Raw genomic sequence first — 17556 nt, 5'->3', positions numbered from 1 at the left:
GAGAGTTTTTGAGACTTAGTGAAAACTAATGTTTTTTTTTTCAGACCTAATTGAAGAGAATAAGGGGAGTAAAGAGGAGGAACATCATGTCAAAATTGAGGAAAAAACTCATTCACAGACTGATGGTATTTTGAAAAGGAGAGGCAAGAATCGTTTCACGTGCACTCAGTGTGGAAAGAGTTTTGGAAGAAAAGGTTATCTTAAGATTCACATGATGATCCACACTGGAGAGAAACCATTCACATGCACTCAGTGTGGGAAGAGTTTCAGCCAATCATCAAACCTTAATGACCACATGAGGATCCACACTGGAGAGAAACCATTCACATGCACTCAGTGTGGGAAGAGTTTCAGCCATTCATCATCCTGTTATCACCACATGAGGATCCACACTGGAGAGAAACCATTCACATGCACTCAGTGTGGGAAGAGTTTCAGCCAATCATCATCCCTTAATGACCACATGAGGATCCACACTGGAGAGAAACCATTCACATGCACTCAGTGTGGGATGAGTTTCAGCAAATCATCATCCCTTAATTACCACATGAGGATCCACACTGGAGAGAAACCATTCACATGCACTCAGTGTGGGAAGAGTTTCAGCCATTCATCATCCTATTATCACCACATGAGGATCCACACTGGAGAGAAACCATTCACATGCACTCAGTGTGGGAAGAGTTTCAGCCAATCATCATCCCTTAATTACCACATGAGGATCCACACTGGAGAGAAACCATTCACATGCACTCAGTGTGGGAAGAGTTTCAGCCATTCATCATCCTATTATCACCACATGAGGATCCACACTGGAGAGAAACCATTCACATGCACTCAGTGTGGGAAGAGTTTCAGCTGCTCATCACACCTTAATCACCACATGAGGATCCACACTGGAGAGAAACCATTCACATGCACTCAGTGTGGGAAGAGTTTCAGCCAATCATCATCCCTTAATCACCACATGAGGATCCACACTGGAGAGAAACCATTCACATGCACTCAGTGTGGGAAGAGTTTCAGCCATTCATCATCCTATTATCACCACATGAGGATCCACACTGGAGAGAAACCATTCACATGCACTCAGTGTGGGAAGAGTTTCAGCTGCTCATCATCCCTTAATCACCACATGAGGATTCACACGGGAGAGAAACCATTCACATGCACTCAGTGTGGGAAGAGTTTCAGCCAATCATCGTCCCTTAAAAAACACATGAGGATCCACACTGGAGAGAAACCATTCATATGCACTCAGTGTGGGAAGAGTTTCAGCCAATCATCATCCCTTAAAAAACACATGAGGATCCACACTGGAGAGAAACCATTCACATGCACTTGAGCCACGGTCACACTGGACTTTTCTCCTCATAGACTTCCATTCATACGCATGCATATGGGTCAGACTGAAAAACACAAGTTCGTGCGTCAAGTTTCGCAGTTCACTGCATTGCAAAGGTTAAGCTTGGTGAACTCTGACCTGTGAAATCGCATCACTTGACTGTGTGAGACCAATCGTAGATCAAAACATGACCTCTCTGGACAGAAATGTAAAATATGGACCAATCGCTCACTTTTTTAATGTCTAATCATCTTGTTTAATCCCACCCCTTTTGCAGCACCGTACAACAGAATTTTGCAGGCTCAAACTCTAGTGTGACCACAGCTTCGGTGTGGGATGAGTTTCAGCAACTCATCAAACCTTAATAAACACATGAAGACCCACACTGGTGTGAAAGAGTTTATGTGCTTGAGTGTGAGAAGACTTTTTATACAGCTCCAAAATTGAAACTGCACCATGCGATTCACAGTGGAGAACACACCGCTTATCAGACAAGGTGGAGCTCCAGGATGGTTAGTTTGCAATGTACCAGGGCCTCAGTTTAGAAAGCTCATTCAATTGTCCTGTGTTGCATGTTTTATTAGTGAAGTTTCTTTACTTTTAGGTTCAAGATTCTTTCTAGTTTACTACATTTACTTTTTTTGAGTAGAATACAAACTCGATGAATATTTTATGATTTAGGCAGAGCGACGGGTATTAAGTTTTACAATATTAATATACTGTGATGATCCCAAGACTCCAGATTGGAGTATGTGGTAAATCCTGATTGGATGCCTGCATTACTCATCAATGGGTATATAAAAGTTGTTGTGCTAGCTACCTCAGGACGCTGTGGCTACTCAGGAATCATCATGTCAAGACCTGCCATCTCATTGACTCTTTAACCTTATGGTTTTGTTTTGCAGTACTTGTATCTTGTAGTTAAAGTGTTGTTGTGATTTATATCCTAAGTTTGTAATCTTCATTATTATCTCTAGACTATGTTGGTTGCTTTGATTGATTGTTCTATGAGTTACACTTTGTAATAAATATATTGCATTCAGGCTATTTTGAAAGCTCATCTCTCTTTTATGGTGCGACTCAAACAAGTGGGTCATAACACTTTGTAAAATGTGTCCGCTTGTATCTGAGATCTTGTCCTTTTAGTCATGACCATAGGTGAGAGTAGGAACCTAGATTGAGTGGTAAATTGAGAACATTGCCTTTCGTCTCAGCTCCTTCACCACAACAGACAATCACATCAACTACATTACTGCTGCCGCTGCACAGATCCATCTTTTAATCTCACATTCCATTCCTCATGGAAAAAAAACACACATACTTAAACTCCATTTGGGGTAAAGACTCTCCTCCAAACTGGAGATGGCCATCTTTTTCCAGTCAAGCACCATGGTTTTTGACTTAGAGGTGCTGTTTCTTTCCCTGCCATGTCACACTCTGTAGCAAACTGTCCCACTGCATGCTGAAGGTCCATGTCCTATGAAGCTAAAAGGACAATGTTAGCTGCAAATAATAGAGACAGTCCTAGCATGCACCTACAATTCTGTCAGTAAAACTTATATTTTTGAGATCAGCCTCAAAAATAACTAATTTACAAAATGAAATAAATAAATGGATGGATAATCATTGTAGTGGTGGAAAGGGGAAGTAGGATGGCTTGTTCCACTTGTGTACTCTTATGCAACCTAGGCTGCTTATTGTTCCACAGAAATTGACTAAATTATCAAACTGTTTTAAATATTGTAAAGAAATATTTACAGGGATATACTGAAGTAGATAAGTAACTTTAGAAAGGCAATTCAAGTTGAGTATGATAGTTTGTTATTTTGCGTACCTCAGAGCAGTGGTTCTCAATTCTGGTGTTTGTGCAAAATGATTTGACAACCGTCCCAAATTAATTTTAGCTCATATTTCTAGATTTTAGAATCACAAAAGCAGAGATTTGGCTTCTCTTTAACTGCTTAAGATCAATTTGCACCAGATCAGCAAAAGACAACATTTGTTTGAGTTTCCTTTGCCGACTGGCCTCGACAAAACACGGCGTTCCTGATTGGTTGGTGACTCCACTTCAGTGACGTCCTTGGGATTCACTCGCTTGTGAGTGGAAGTTGTCCTAGGATACCGGGGTGACAGACTCTGCTGAAAGTTGGTTTGTAGAAGTTTTTTGCAGTTTCGGCGGTTCCTAAGTTTAAGTGGTTGCATGGAAAGTTCTTTGCGGCCCGATTGCATGGTGGTGCAGTGTCCAAGAGCAAGGTGAGAGAGGGCAGAGAGCAGCAGCGAGCTAATGCAAAAAGTTTTTTACTGTTGCAGTAGGTTTTTAAATGATCTGATTTGGTCCATCTCTACGGCTCCATCTCTGTCTTCCAATGAGCAGTTGCCATGGATGGCAGGCCCACACCCTGTACCATTATGCTCAGGGTAAGTCATTAACAGACTGCTTGGTAATTTTATGTGTATTAAAATATATTGTAAGTTCGTTACTATCTTACATCAAATGTTACAAGACAAATACTGTTTCTGATACTAGTTTTTCATTTACACCAGTGTATTGCAAATATCACTAGCTTTTGTTTAGCACTAGACATACTTTTCAGACACATAGAGAAGGATTCATCTGCTATAAGGGTTAAAAACCATTGATTAACTTCGTTGCAATAAACACATGTAGTATTCAAAGAAAGCCACTGCCCCAGAGGGACACATTTAGTGATCTCCTTAGGTCTCTGGAATTTTTTTGAAGTAGCACCCAACTCTTAAATTCACAAATCCAATTTTTGTTAATTCACAAATTGTTTTTTGAATTTATGAGTTGTATTTTGTAAATTAATTGTGCTGTGCATGGATTAATGTTATTTATCTATTTTTTTATTTATTTATTTGTTTTGTGACTGAGAATCTTACGTTTACATTTAGTTGGGAATGGAAAGACATTCCTCCAGCATGGAACAGTTAATGAAAAGGTTTTGGAAAGTGATTTATAGCCTGCGCTTACTCCCAGACTGGAGGCTCCTGCAGGGGATGTAGACCTTCAGCAGTAGGTGGAGGTACGGGGGTGCAGTGCCAGTGATTTGAACTTGATACGAGTGTCGAGCGGCAACCAATGCAGAGAGATAAAGAGAGGAGTTATATGAAACTCCTTGAAGACCAGATGAGCTGCAGCGTTCTGGAGCATCTGTAGAGGATTAGGGGTGCAGGATGGGAATCCAGCTAGAAGAGCACTGTCGGGGTCCAGCCTTGAAATTACAAGAGTTTGCACTAAAAGTTGTGCAGCCTGATCTGTTAAGAAGAGTCAGATTTTTCTGATGTTGAAAAGTGCAGATCTGCACAATGGAGCTGTATTAGCAACTGATCATCCAGAATCAGATTTCAAGATTTCTTACCAAACTACATGGGGTAGTGGTGGATGATCCCAGCTGGATTGAGAAATTGTGTTGAATGTGTGGAGTTGCAGGGAAGGTGATGTAAGCAGATGAATAAGCAGTTGGTGATGTTTTTTCCAAGCCGATATCCTTTAGGCCAGTGTTTCCCAACCCTGATCCTGGAGGCACACCAACAGTACATATTTTGGATGTCTCCCTTTTCTGACCCATTAACTTCAGGTGTTGGAGTCTCTTCTGATGTTATGATAAGTTGATTCAGGTGTGTTTGATTAGGGAGAGGTTGAAAATGTGTACTGTTGGGGTGCCTTCAGGAACAGGGTTGGGAAACACTGCTTTAGGCAGTTTGTTGTGAGCTAAACATTTGGAAATTTTGTTGAAAATAGCCCTTTGTAGTGTTTTGGCAATAATCAGGAGAGAGACTGGTTTGTATTTTTCATCCAATGAGGTGTTGAGTGATGTTTTTTTTTTTTACAGTGAGGTTAACCAGGCCTGTGTAATCCCGCTGGCCCTATACCACCCAACCCGCTCCGAGCTGGGATTGAACCGGCTACCTTTCGCATGGCAGTAACTCTAACAAAGAGGCTAAAGACTATGGCCCCTAGCATCTGACACCAGAGCACCTTTAGAGGTCAGAGAAGTGAGGTTTACCTGCACAGCACTTCACTAGCTGGCTTCTATTACACCTGCTTAAAAGTGTTTGGGAATGTGCCAGTGTGGAGTGAAGGGAGAGAGTGAATTTTTCTTCAGAGGGTGTTGTTTAATGGAGATTTAGGTTGGATTTGGTGGGAAGTAGACTGCTAATTTGAGTGTTTTTTGTGTAAAGAAAGAGGCCAGCTGATAAGGAGTTGGTGGAGGAGGACAGAGCAGAGTATAAAATGAAATGTCCTAAATAGTTTGCGGATGTCTGAAGTGCTGGTAATTTTGTTATAGTAGTATGGGGTTTTGGTCGAATGGAGTCGGGTGGCTAATGATACCAGCTAGGTTTGGTACCTGCTGAGGTCAGTGGAGGCTTTTGATTTGTACCATGCTCTCTCTGTTGCCCTGGGTGCTGTTCTAGGTTATCTCAGAACATGCCCTAACACTAACCATTCTCAGACCATCTGACAGCCAGGGAGTAGGGTGTATTGGTCTGGTGGAGACGGGACTGATCTCACCTAGGCAGGATGTTAAAGTGGAGCAGAGTGTTTCTGCTGCACTATTTACATCAAGAAGTGAGAACCGTGTATGTTTGAGGGAAGAGAGGATGTAACAGTGGAGGAGAAGTGTGTGGAGGACAAACTAATGTTTACTAGTAGCAATTTAGTTGATGAAATTAACAATTGAATTCTTGAAATAAACAATTAAGTCTGAATGGCAGTCTACATTTAGTTAAGTTTCACAAACTAATTTCGAGAGGAGAACGTGATATGATTGACCGCAGCTGGTCTTTTCCGAAGAAAGCTCTTGACAGGACTGCTCCAGCTCCTTCACAAGCTTCTAAAATTCAACATATCTCTACAACCTATCAACAATTCTACTACCATCATCAGACTACAACAAATCAACAACAACAACAGTGGATATGACAAAACAGCGGCATCAAATCTACTCACACCAACAAAAAGCGACATGGACAGGAAGAAAATCTCCACTCTCCTAGAAACACCAGCTCCGGTTCAACAACACCATGCCCAGCCTAGAAGCCGACTCGATACAGAGGCTCCAAAAAAAGGCCGAAGGCCTATCCTCTCTTCTTCAGCAAGGACTCAATGCTGCATACAATCCCCATCCCCCGTCACTCAAAATCGACACCCACCTTTTCTAGTTTCTTCATACGCCTCTGCAAGATCATCATCCCTCAATTTCAACAAGATGACAGTGAACGAACTCCGCCAGATGCTCATAAACGCCGGAATCTCCATCCCCAGCAGCTGCAATAAAATTAAACTACTAAAACTCTATGAATCCATCCACCCCCTATCCTCAACCCACCACAGCCCCGCATGCACGGAATCTCTCCGGAGCATTAAAGAAAGCAACCAAGAAAAGCAATCCCATGGAACTGGACAAACTGCACCTACCATAACATTCCAAAATAAGGACAATCCACCGGATTATGACATTTACATTTACATTTACATTTAGTCATTTAGCAGACGCTTTTATCCAAAGCGACTTACAAATGAGGACAAGGAAGCAATTTACACAACTATAAGAGCAGCAGTGAACAAGCGCTATAGACAAGTTTCAGGCGTGCAAAAGTCTAAGAAGCAAAACATTAGTAGAATTTTTTTTTTTTTTTTTTTTTTTTTTTTTTGAGAGAGAGAGAGAGAGAGAGAGAGAGAAAGAGGGCACAGTTAGTGGTATAGCCAGAGAGGCAATTGCAGATTAGGAGGAAAAGTGGAGACTAAACAGTTGCATTTTTAGTCGTTTCTTGAAGACAGCAAGTGACTCGGCTGTTCTGATGTAGTTAGGGAGTTCATTCCACCAACTGGGCAGATTGAATGTGAGAGTTCGGGAAAGTGATTTCTTCCCTCTTTGGGATGGAACAACGAGGCGACGTTCATTCACAGAACGCAAGTTTCTGGAGGGCACATATATCTGCAGAAGTGAGAGCAGATACGAAGGAGCACAGCTAGAGGTCACTTTGTAAGCAAACATCAGAGCTTTGAATTTGATGCGGGCAGCAACTGGAAGCCAGTGCAAACGGGTGAGTAGCGGAGTGACATGTGCTCTTTTGGGTTCATCAAAGACCACTCGTGCTGCTGCGTTCTGAAGCAGCTGAAGAGGTTTGATAGAACTAGCTGGTAGCCCGGCTAGCAGAAAGTTGCAATAGTCCAGTTTGGAGAGGACAAGAGCTTGAACAATGAGTTGAGCTGTATGTTCAGATAGGAAGGGTCGGACCTTTCTGATGTTGTAGAGTGCGAATTTGCAAGATCGGGCAGTTCTAGAAATGTGGTCAGAGAAGTTCAGTTGGTCATCAATCGTAACTCCAAGGCTTTTTACCATTTTGGATGCAGTGATGGTTGCTCCATCCATCTGGATTGAAAGGTTATGGTGAAGAGTCGGGTTGGCAGAAACTTCAAGCATTTCCATTTTCATGAGGTTAAGCTGGAGATGATGATCTTTCACCCAGAGTGAAATGTCTGACAGGCAGGCTGAAATGCGAGCTGGAACCGAGGGATCATCAGGGTGGAAAGAGAGGTATAGCTGGGTGTCATCAGCATAGCAGTGGTAGGAAAAACCATGTTTCTGGATGACTGTTCCTAAAGATGCCGTGTAGATAGAGAAGAGAAGTGGCCCAAGCACAGAGCCCTGAGGAACCCCAGTGTATAGATGCTGTAGGTTGGACACCTCTCCCCTCCACGACACCCTGAATGACCTGTCCGAGAGGTAGGAACTGAACCATTGAATAACAGTGCCTGTGACGCCCAGTGACTCAAGCGTAGATAGCAGGATCTGGTGGTTTACAGTGTCAAAAGCAGCTGATAGATCCAGCAAGATGAGGACAGATGATTTAGAGTCTGCTTTAGCCAGTCTGAGGTCCTCCACGACTGAGAGCAGGGCAGTCTCAGTTGAGTGGCCTTTCTTAAAGCCAGATTGCTTGTTGTCCATGAGGTTGTTTTGAGTAAGAAAGTCTAGGACTTGATTGAACACTACTTTCTCCAAAATCTTGGCCATGAATGGAAGCAGGGATACCGGTCGGTAGTTTTCAAGTAGCGTTTGATCCAGGTTTCTTTAGCAGAGGGGTTACCCTAGCCTGCTTAAATGAAGTAGGGAATAGACCAGAGTCAAGAGATGTGTTAATTATGTGAGTCAGTGTTGGTATGACTGCAGGAGAAATGGCTTGCAGGAGATGAGAGGGAATGGGATCTAGCGGACAGGTGGTTGCATGGCTTGATAGCATGAGATTGGACACCTCAGACTCAGAGAGCTGGGAGAAAGAGGTGAGTGTGTGTGGTGTTGGTGGTGTATCTTGCGTGTTTGTTGTAGGTGCAGCAAATTGAGCACTGATTTTTGCAGTTTTGGTGCAAAAGAATGTAGCAAAGTCATCAGTAGTGAGTGTGGAGGATGCGGGTGGAGGAGGAGGGTGAAGGAGGGAGGAAAATGTTTTAAAAAGCAAGCGAGGATTGGTGGCACTGTTGACTTTCTGACGGAAGTATGTCTGCTTTGCAGAAGTAACCTCAGTCGAGAAAGAAGACAGAAGAGTTTGGTATGTTATGAGCTGTTCAGGATTTTTAGTTTTTCGCCAGCTTCTCTCAGCAGCCCGAAGTTTTGAGCGATGCTCACGGAGAACATCAGAGAGCCAGGGTGCAGGAGGACTGGCTCGGGTTGGTCTGGATGTCAGAGGGCATAGTCTGTCTAGACATGATGTTAGCGTGGAGCAGAGTGTATCAGTGGCACTGTTCGTATCAAGTGCAGAGAGTTTGCAAGATGGAGGAAGAGAGTTCGAAACAACGGTGGATAGTCTGTTGGGTGAGAGAGAGCGTAGGTTTCTGCGAAAGGCAACTAGAGTAGGAGTGTGTGGCGGCTCAGGAGTAATGTGGATGTTGAGAGAGAGAAGGAAATGATCCGATGTTTGTAGTGGAGTTACTAGTGTTTGGTCAGCGAGGCAATGTCGAGTGTAAATAAGGTCTAGTTGATTACCTGATTTGTGAGTAGCAGAAGTAGGTGCTCTTTTGAGGTCGAACGATGCAAGCAGAGTCTGGAAGTCAGCAGCTTGAGGTCTTTCTATGTGGATGTTGAAGTCACCTAGCACCAACAAGGGAGTGTCATAATCAGAAAAAGATGAGAGAAGAACATCCAGTTCATCCAAGAAGTGACCTAATGTACCCGGTGGGCGGTAGATGACAACCACATTTATGCGAAAGGGGTGGATAATGGTGACTGCATGGAATTCAAAAGAGCTGATTTTTGGCAGGGACGGTCTCTGAGTGAATTTCCATTCTTTGGAAATCAGTAGTCCAGTCCCACCCCCTCTCCCTGTCTGACGAGGAGTGTGGGAAAGAGAGAAATTAGTAGAAAGAGCTGCATGTGTAGCAGTGTCCTCCGGTCTCAACCAGGTTTCAGTTAGAGCCATGAGACTAAAGTCAGAATGAGTGGCTATGGAGGTAATAAAATCTGCTTTGTTAACAGCAGATTGACAATTCCAGAGGCCCACAGAGAGAGAGAGTTGTGAAATAGAGGATACATGAATTGATCGAAGGTTGTGAGGGTTGCGCCTGCAGCGTACCTCCCGTGCTCTGCGAGTATTAGTAACAACAGGAATTAGTAAACACATAATAAAGTGCAAGGAAAACAATAATGAGTGCAGAGAAAAGGAAAAAAAAATAAAGTAAGAAGTACTCAAGTGCTTTGTCGGTGTCTTTGCTCGGTGGAGTCGCACAGGTAGAGTCGATGGTCTTTACACTCGTCGGTCATCACACGAGGCGGGCTTCCCACGAGGCTGCCGCGACCGCTGCCGCGGTGAGACTAGTCGCTTATATACACCCCCGAGCGCTTTGCTGATTGAGTTCAGCTGGACACGCCTCGAGAGTAAAAACACCCGAAACTGCAGCGGCGGGGGCGCGCGAAAAAACTCCGGCTCGGCACGCAAGCTCTTACAGTAAACAAAAGGAAACAGTGGCTAAAACTTGCTAGTACTAAACACAGATAGCTGAAAAACAATTTTAAATGTCCAACAACCGATACAAAACCAGCTGAAACAAGTCTAAGTGTTCTCTAACCAAACACAGCAACTGAAAACAGGTCTAAATGTACTAACTCGGTGTTGCTCTCGATGCTAAAGTGCTTCTCCTGCTAGCTAGACCAAATGTGTTCAAATATATAGTCTTTACCTGGCGTTTGGACACGCCTCCAAAGTTACAAAACACCCGAAACTGCAGCGGCGGGGGCGCGCGAAAAACCTCCGGCTCGGCACGCAAGCTCTTACAGTAAACAAAAGGAAACAGTGGCTAAAACTTGCTAGTACTAAACACAGATAGCTGAAAAACAATTTTAAATGTCCAACAACCAATACACAACCAGCTGAAACAAGTCTAACTGTTCTCTAACCAAACACTAAACACAGATAGCTGAAAACAATTTTAAATGTCCAACAACCAATACAAAACCAGCTGAAACAAGTCTAAGTGTTCTCTAACCAAACACAGCAACTGAAAACAGGTCTAAATGTACTTACTCGGTGTTGCTCTCGATGCTAAAGTGCTTCTCCTGCTAGCTAGACCAAATGTGTTCAAATATATAGTCTTTACCTGGCGTTTGGACACGCCTCCAAAGTTACAAAACACCCGAAACTGCAGCGGCGGGGGCGCGCGAAAAACCTCCGGCTCGGCACGCAAGCTCTTACAGTAAACAAAAGGAAACAGTGGCTAAAACTTGCTAGTACTAAACACAGATAGCTGAAAAACAATTTTAAATGTCCAACAACCAATACACAACCAGCTGAAACAAGTCTAACTGTTCTCTAACCAAACACTAAGCACAGATAGCTGAAAACTATTTTAAATGTCCAACAACCTATACAAAACCAGCTGAAACAAGTCTAAGTGTTCTCTAACCAAACACAGCAACTGAAAACAGGTCTAAATGTACTTACTCGGTGTTGCTCTCGATGCTAAAGTGCTTCTCCTGGCGCCACTCTCGGACTTCCCACCCCCCTCCCTTTGCCTCCAGCTCCACATTCCAGTGAAAACTCCAGCCCTACTCTTCCAGCCATCCCTTCCACCCCTAATCCTCCTCAATTCTGTAAAGTTTACAATAAAATGTAAAGTTTACAATAAAATATTGTAGACAATTACAAAAAATGAAAAAATATATAAGGAAAAGGAGCTAAAATAAAAACTAGAAATTGAATTGAAAAATGAGAATGGAAAAGATATACAAAAGATAAAAGAACTGGAAGGAAGACAGAAAGAAATGGAGGAGGAGAAATTTGAAGGTGCAAGATTAAGAAGCAAAGCTAAATTTACAGTGGAGGGGGAAAAGTGCACTACATTTTTCTTTGATCTATAGAAGAGAAAAGGGAAGGCAGAAATGATTAAAGAAATAAGGAGCAGAAATGGGAACATAGTAGAACAAAATGAGGAGATTTTGGAAGAATAAAGATCATATTATGAGAAATTGTTTTGCACAGAGGGAGAAAAAGAAAAAAGGGAATTGCTAAAGCTAATCAAATCAAGAGTAGAAGAAGAGGAAAAAAGAGAATGTGACAAGGAGGTAAGAGAAGAAGAAATAAAAAGAGCAATTAGTGAATTGAACAAAAAGAAAAGTCCAGGAATTGATGGGTTGGGAAGTGAATTTTATATTGTTTTTAAAGATATTTTATCTAGTATTTTAAAGGAAGTATATGATGAGATTTTTGAGAATGGTGGGGTAAATAAAAGAATGGGGATGGGCTTAATGAAGGTGATATACAAAGGAAAGGGGGATAAAGTAGATTAAAAAAATTATAGACCTATAACAATGCTCAATACTGATTTGAAGAATTTAGCAAAAGTTTTAGCTAACAGACTAAAGGAAGTGATGCCAAGCATAATCAAAACAAACCAAGCATATAGTATAAAAGGACGAGACATTGCTGACACAACTATGAGTATTAAAGACACAATAAGATATATAAATGATAAGAAGAAAGATGGTTTTTTAATTAGTCTGGACTTCGAGAAAGCTTTTGATAGAGTGTAGCATGACTTTTTATTTGGAGTGCTAAAGAGTTTTGGTTTTGGGGAAAATTTTATTAAGTGGGTTCAGATTTTATATAGAGGAGCTATAACCAGGATAAAATGCAATGGTTTTTTAACGGACTGTTTTAAAATAACAAGATCAATCAGACAGGGTTGCCCGTTATCTGCACTTTTATATGCTTTAGTTGCAGAACCATTGGGATTAGCTGTGAAGCATGAGGAACGAATAAAAGGAATAGAGGTAGAGGGGGGAGTGAATAAAATATTTCAATATGCTGACGATACTACATTAATACTACAAGATATGGCAAGTGTAAAGCAAGCAATGGAAACAGTGCAACATTTTTGCAAGGGTTCAGGAGCTAAAATAAACGAAGATAAAACAGTATATTTGAGATTTGGAGGAACGTCCTGGTTGCGTACGTAACCCATGTTCCCCGAATAGGGAACGGAGACATGTGTCTGTATTAAACAGACCTTTGGGAGTGCTTTAGATGACCAATCACTTCTGAAGATAAGAAAACGGGCCAATAAAATGCCAATTGAATTGGCGGAGCTTAGCTCCACAGCTGAAACTGATGAGCCAATTAGGGCTATATCAGTCGGCTGCTGGAGCCAGCTCATCAGAATTTGCCTGCTGAAGAGCCGATCGCTCAGCTCCCAGCTGGAGACTCAGGTGCTGTGGCAGTGAAGACACACGTCTCCGTTCCCTATTCGGGGAACGTGGGTTACGTACGTAACCAGGACGTTCCCCTTCATATGGGAACTTCTACGTGTGTCTGTATTAAACAGACTTTTGGGAGACTGTATGGAAAGCGCCACAGCAGCTAAGCCTGTCGCGCTCCTGATGTGTAGTTTGCCAAGCCAAAGCGTGAAAGCACTGACATCACCAAGAGCGCAACCTTCCAACGTCCCCTAGGCCCAACATATTACCATTACATGGGAATAAAAGTTTTAATTCGGGGGTTGTAAGTGTGCTTTTACCTAGCTAATATAGACTAGGGATTTTGGAAATACGACAGTACGTTGGGAAAGCGTGCCAGTCCCCGAAGGGGGATGACGCAGCGGAGACCACCTGCTACCTTAAAAGGGGAGACCTGATGGTAAGGAGACATATGGACTAGCCCTAATGAGGGGGAGTGCTACATATGATAAGCTGGTTAGCGGTTTAGGGAAGACACGGGACCACCTAATAAGGGGGAACACACCGTGGTAATAATGCATATGACATCACCAAATGGGGATGCACATAGCTGGCACCGATCCTCAATATGCGTGTAGACCTAATGGGCATACCAACCGCACACTGAGCCATGCACTCGACGACTCCGCTGAGTCGATGCTGGGGGCCTCGGAGGAATTCTCTAGGGTTCGCCTGGGAAGGGAAACTTACTAGTAGAATAGGAAAAAGCGCACGCATCTCCGGTTTAGGGAGCCTGGCGCAGCAAGCGTTTGTGACACCGAGGTTAATTCTCCCCCGATTGATTGGGATTTCCCAATAACCGGGAGAAAACTGCTCCACTCGGAGGTTATAAAACCTCGCATATGTGTTAGGTGTCGCCCAACCCGCAGCTCTGCAGATATCTGTGAGAGGCGCCGCGTGCTAACGCCAATGAGGAAGCGACACCTCTAGTGGAGTGCGCTCTCACGTTAGGGGGGCGTGGCTCGCCCTGGCATTGATAAGTGAGGGCGATGGCATCAACTAACCAGTGGGCCAACCTCTGTTTTGACACGGCACTTCCCTTCTGCCGGCCACCATAACAGATAAAGAGCTGTTCACATGATCTTACATTTTGCGTTCGTTCCACGTAAAGGTGCAAAGCGCGAAAGGGACAAAGCAGTGAATGGGCTGAGCCTGCCTCCTCCGCAGGCAGCGCTTGCAGGTTCACCACCTGATCTCTAAATGGGGTGGTAGGAACCTTGGGCACATAGCCAGGTCGGGGTCTCAGGACAACGTGAGAGTAACCCGGCCCGAATTCAAGGCACGATTCGCTGACCGAAAATGCCTCCAGATCCCCAACTCTCTTGAATGGCGCCAATGCGATCAGCAGAGCTGTCATAATGACAGAATACCGAATCGAGTGGCTAAAACAGATCTCTCTGCAGACCCACCAGGACCAAAGAGAGATCCAAGAGGGCATGAAAGGGGGGCGGGATGGATTTAATCGCCGCGCGCCTCTGAGGAATCGGATGATTAGATCATGCTTCCCGAGCGTGTTGCCATCCACCGCGTCATGAGCGGAGATGCAGCCACGTAAACCTTCAGTGTGGAGGGTGACAGCCTACGCTCCAGCTTATCCTAAAGGAAGGATAACACAATGCTAATCTGGCAAGTTCGGGGGTCTTCTCGGGGAGAAGCGCACCACTCAGAGAATAGACTCCACTTCAGGGCGTAGGCATGCCTCGTAGAGGGTGCTCTAGCCTGAGTGATGGTGTTAAGTACCGCGGGCGGTAAGTCACCAAAGTCCTCCGCGCTCCGTCTATGGACCACACGTGGAGGTTCCAGAGATCTGGGCGTGGGTGCCAGATGGTGCCCCGTCCCTGAGAGAGGAGGTCCTCCCTTAGGGGAATGCGCCAAGGAGGGGCCGCCGCGAGCAGTGTGAGCTCCGAAACCCAGGTCCGGTTGGGCCAGAGGGGCGCAACAAACAAGACCTGCTCCTCGTCCTCCCTGACTTTGCACAAAGTTTGTGCGATTAGGCTTAATGGGGGAAACGCATATTTGCGCGTGCCTGATGGCCAGCTGTGAGCCAGTGCATCCGTGCCAAGGGGGGCCTCGGTCAGGGAATAAAACAGCTGGCAATGTGCGTTCTCGGTGGAAGCAACAGATCGATCTGGGCTTCCCCAAAGCGCGCCCATATCAGCTGGACCGAATCGGGGTGGAGTCTCCACTCTCCTCGGGACACTAGCTGCCGTGAGAGCGCATCGGCTGCACGGTTGAGCTCGCCCAGAATGTGAATGGCACGCAGTGATTTCAGTCGCGTGTGACTCCAAAGGAGCAGACGGCGAGTGAGCTGAGGCATGCGGCGAGAGCGCATACCCTCCATATGGTTGATATAAGCCACCGCCGCCATGCTGTCCGTCCTGACCAGCATGTGTTTCTGCTCCAACACCGGAAAAAAAGCGGCGGAGAGCCAGATACACTGCCAACAGCTTCAGGCAGTCGATATGCCAATGCAGGCGGGGTCCGGACCACGAACCCGCGGCTGCATGCTCGTTGCACACGGCCCCCCAGCCCATGCTGGAGGCATGTGTCATTACGACAACATGCCTGGATACTAGCCCTAGGGGCACTCCGGCCCGTAGAAAAGCCAGATCTGTCCAGCGGCTGAGGGTGCGGAGACACAGCAGAGTGATGTTCACCTGGTGCGTACCCGCGCGCCATGCCCGTCTGGGGACTCGATCGCGAAGCCAACGCTGAAGTGGTCTCATATGAAGCAAACCGAGCTGCGAGACCGCGGATGCCATATGCCCCAGGAGCCTCTGAAAACATTTCAGTGGGACCACTATTTTCCTGTGGAGCTCGTTACACAGGAAAGCATTAGCCTGGCGCGCTCCTCGGAGAGGCGCGCAACCATAGCAATCGAATCCAGCTCCAGCCCGAGGTAAGAGATCCTCTGCACAGGGCAAAGTTTGCTCTTCTCTCGGTTGACCTGAAACCCCAACTGGTCGAGGTGCCGAAGCACTTTGACTCTGTGCATAATCAACTGATCGCGAGAGGAGGCTAGAATGAGCCAGTCATCGAGATGACTTATTGATGACTTGTTGAGTGTGCGGATGCACGCAAGCCGCAGAGGCGCAGAGCACCCTCCGCGAGCTTGGTGAAAACCCACGGAGACAGAGAGAGCCCGAAGGGGGGGACTTTGTACTGCCACGCTCGTCCTTCGAACGCAAACCGGAGAAAATGTCGGTGGCGTGGAAGAATAGAGACATGAAAATACGCGTCCTTCAGGTCTATGGCTGCAGACCAATCTTGTGGACGGATGCTCTGAAGCAAGCGTTTCTGTGTAAGCATTCTGAAGGCATTTAGTGTAAATGACAGTTCAGTCTGCGCAGATCTAGGATTGGTCTTAACCCTCCGCTCTTTTTGGGGCACGATGAAATACGGGCTGTAGAACCCGGACTCCATCTCGGCTGGAGGGACCTGCTCGATTGCGTCCTTCGCCAGGAGGACCGCAATCTCCTCTCGCAAGACAGGGGCGCTCACGGGGATCACCCTCGTGAAAAGAACTTGGGAGGGCGAATAGCGAACTGAATCGCATAGCCGAGTCTGACCGTCCGTATGAGCCACCGTGATGCGCTGGGCAGCGCTAACCAGGCTGGCAGAGCGCGCGCTAATGGCACCATCGGAGCGATCACAGACGTGCCAGCGGAGGGGCAGCTCGGGATTGGAGTGCTCATCCCGGGAAGCGGTGCGTCCCGGGGAAGAGCTGAAAATAAGAGAATTTCTCTTACCTTCCTCCCTGGATCCCGCGGTGAGGCCAGAGTGAGAGAAAGGAGTCCGTCCTGCTGCACTCTGAGGGCCTGAGGCGAAGGGTCCCGGTGCTGCGAGCTGGAAGGCGGAGCATCCCAGACTGGCAGTACTCGGGCTCGCGCATCCGGAGAGAGAGGAAACTGCTCTTTTGGGGCCGGCAGCGAGGAGTTTAAAGTCGTTGTGGACTGATTTAATAATCCTCGGCCCCCCACCGAGGAAAGAGCAGGTCCCCTCTTTTCCGAATGGCCCGTCCCAGGAACGCTTCGCGGTCCGTTTACTGGACTTAGCGGCGCCCTGGGGCGGGGGCGTTGCAGTCCCGCGGGAGGCTCGGCATTGCCGCCTGGCCGGAGCGGGCAGCGAAAGCGGAGCAGATAAAGCCGCGGGTGGACGCCCTCGGCAAAGAGCAACCGCAACGGAAGGAGCAGCGGGAGGAGCAGTTTTTCGAGCCCGCTGATAGATGACCTCACCCCTCGCCTTGGACTGCTTTTCACCGCGGAGAATTCCTGGGTGAACTCCCCGACGGTGTCGCCGAAAAGGCCAGCCTGGGATACGGGAGCGTTAAGAAAGCAAGCTTTGTCAACGTCTCTCATATCGCCAAGCTTAGCCAGGGGTGGCATTCCTGGACCACTAATGTGGCCATCATCTTCCCCAGGGCACGAGCAGCCGATTTAATAGTCATGAGAGCATAATCGGTTG

At 45.9% G+C, this 17556-nt stretch overlaps 3 protein-coding genes across 4 annotated transcripts in view; all 3 read left to right on the top strand.

Moving 5' to 3' along the window:
* Positions 1-17556, top strand: part of LOC130222040 (NACHT, LRR and PYD domains-containing protein 12-like) — a 417646-nt gene that overhangs the window by 222579 nt on the left and 177511 nt on the right. The gene's annotated exons all lie outside the window — the stretch shown is intronic.
* Positions 1-17556, top strand: part of LOC130222140 (gastrula zinc finger protein XlCGF8.2DB-like) — a 197884-nt gene that overhangs the window by 98752 nt on the left and 81576 nt on the right. The window lies entirely within an intron of this gene.
* The window catches only part of LOC130222066 (oocyte zinc finger protein XlCOF6-like), a 97787-nt gene that overhangs the window by 8457 nt on the left and 71774 nt on the right, over positions 1-17556 (top strand). The window contains exon 2 of the mRNA XM_056454690.1: positions 45-1335. Within this exon, the coding sequence (XP_056310665.1) occupies positions 45-1335 (1291 nt within the window). The remainder of the gene's footprint in view (positions 1-44; positions 1336-17556) is intronic.

The sequence above is a fragment of the Danio aesculapii genome, chromosome 4, assembly GCF_903798145.1.
Source record: "Danio aesculapii chromosome 4, fDanAes4.1, whole genome shotgun sequence".
Classification (NCBI taxonomy): Eukaryota; Metazoa; Chordata; class Actinopteri; order Cypriniformes; family Danionidae; genus Danio; species Danio aesculapii.
Note: the sequence above shows the minus strand (reverse complement) of the source record. Positions and strands in the feature narration are given on the sequence as shown.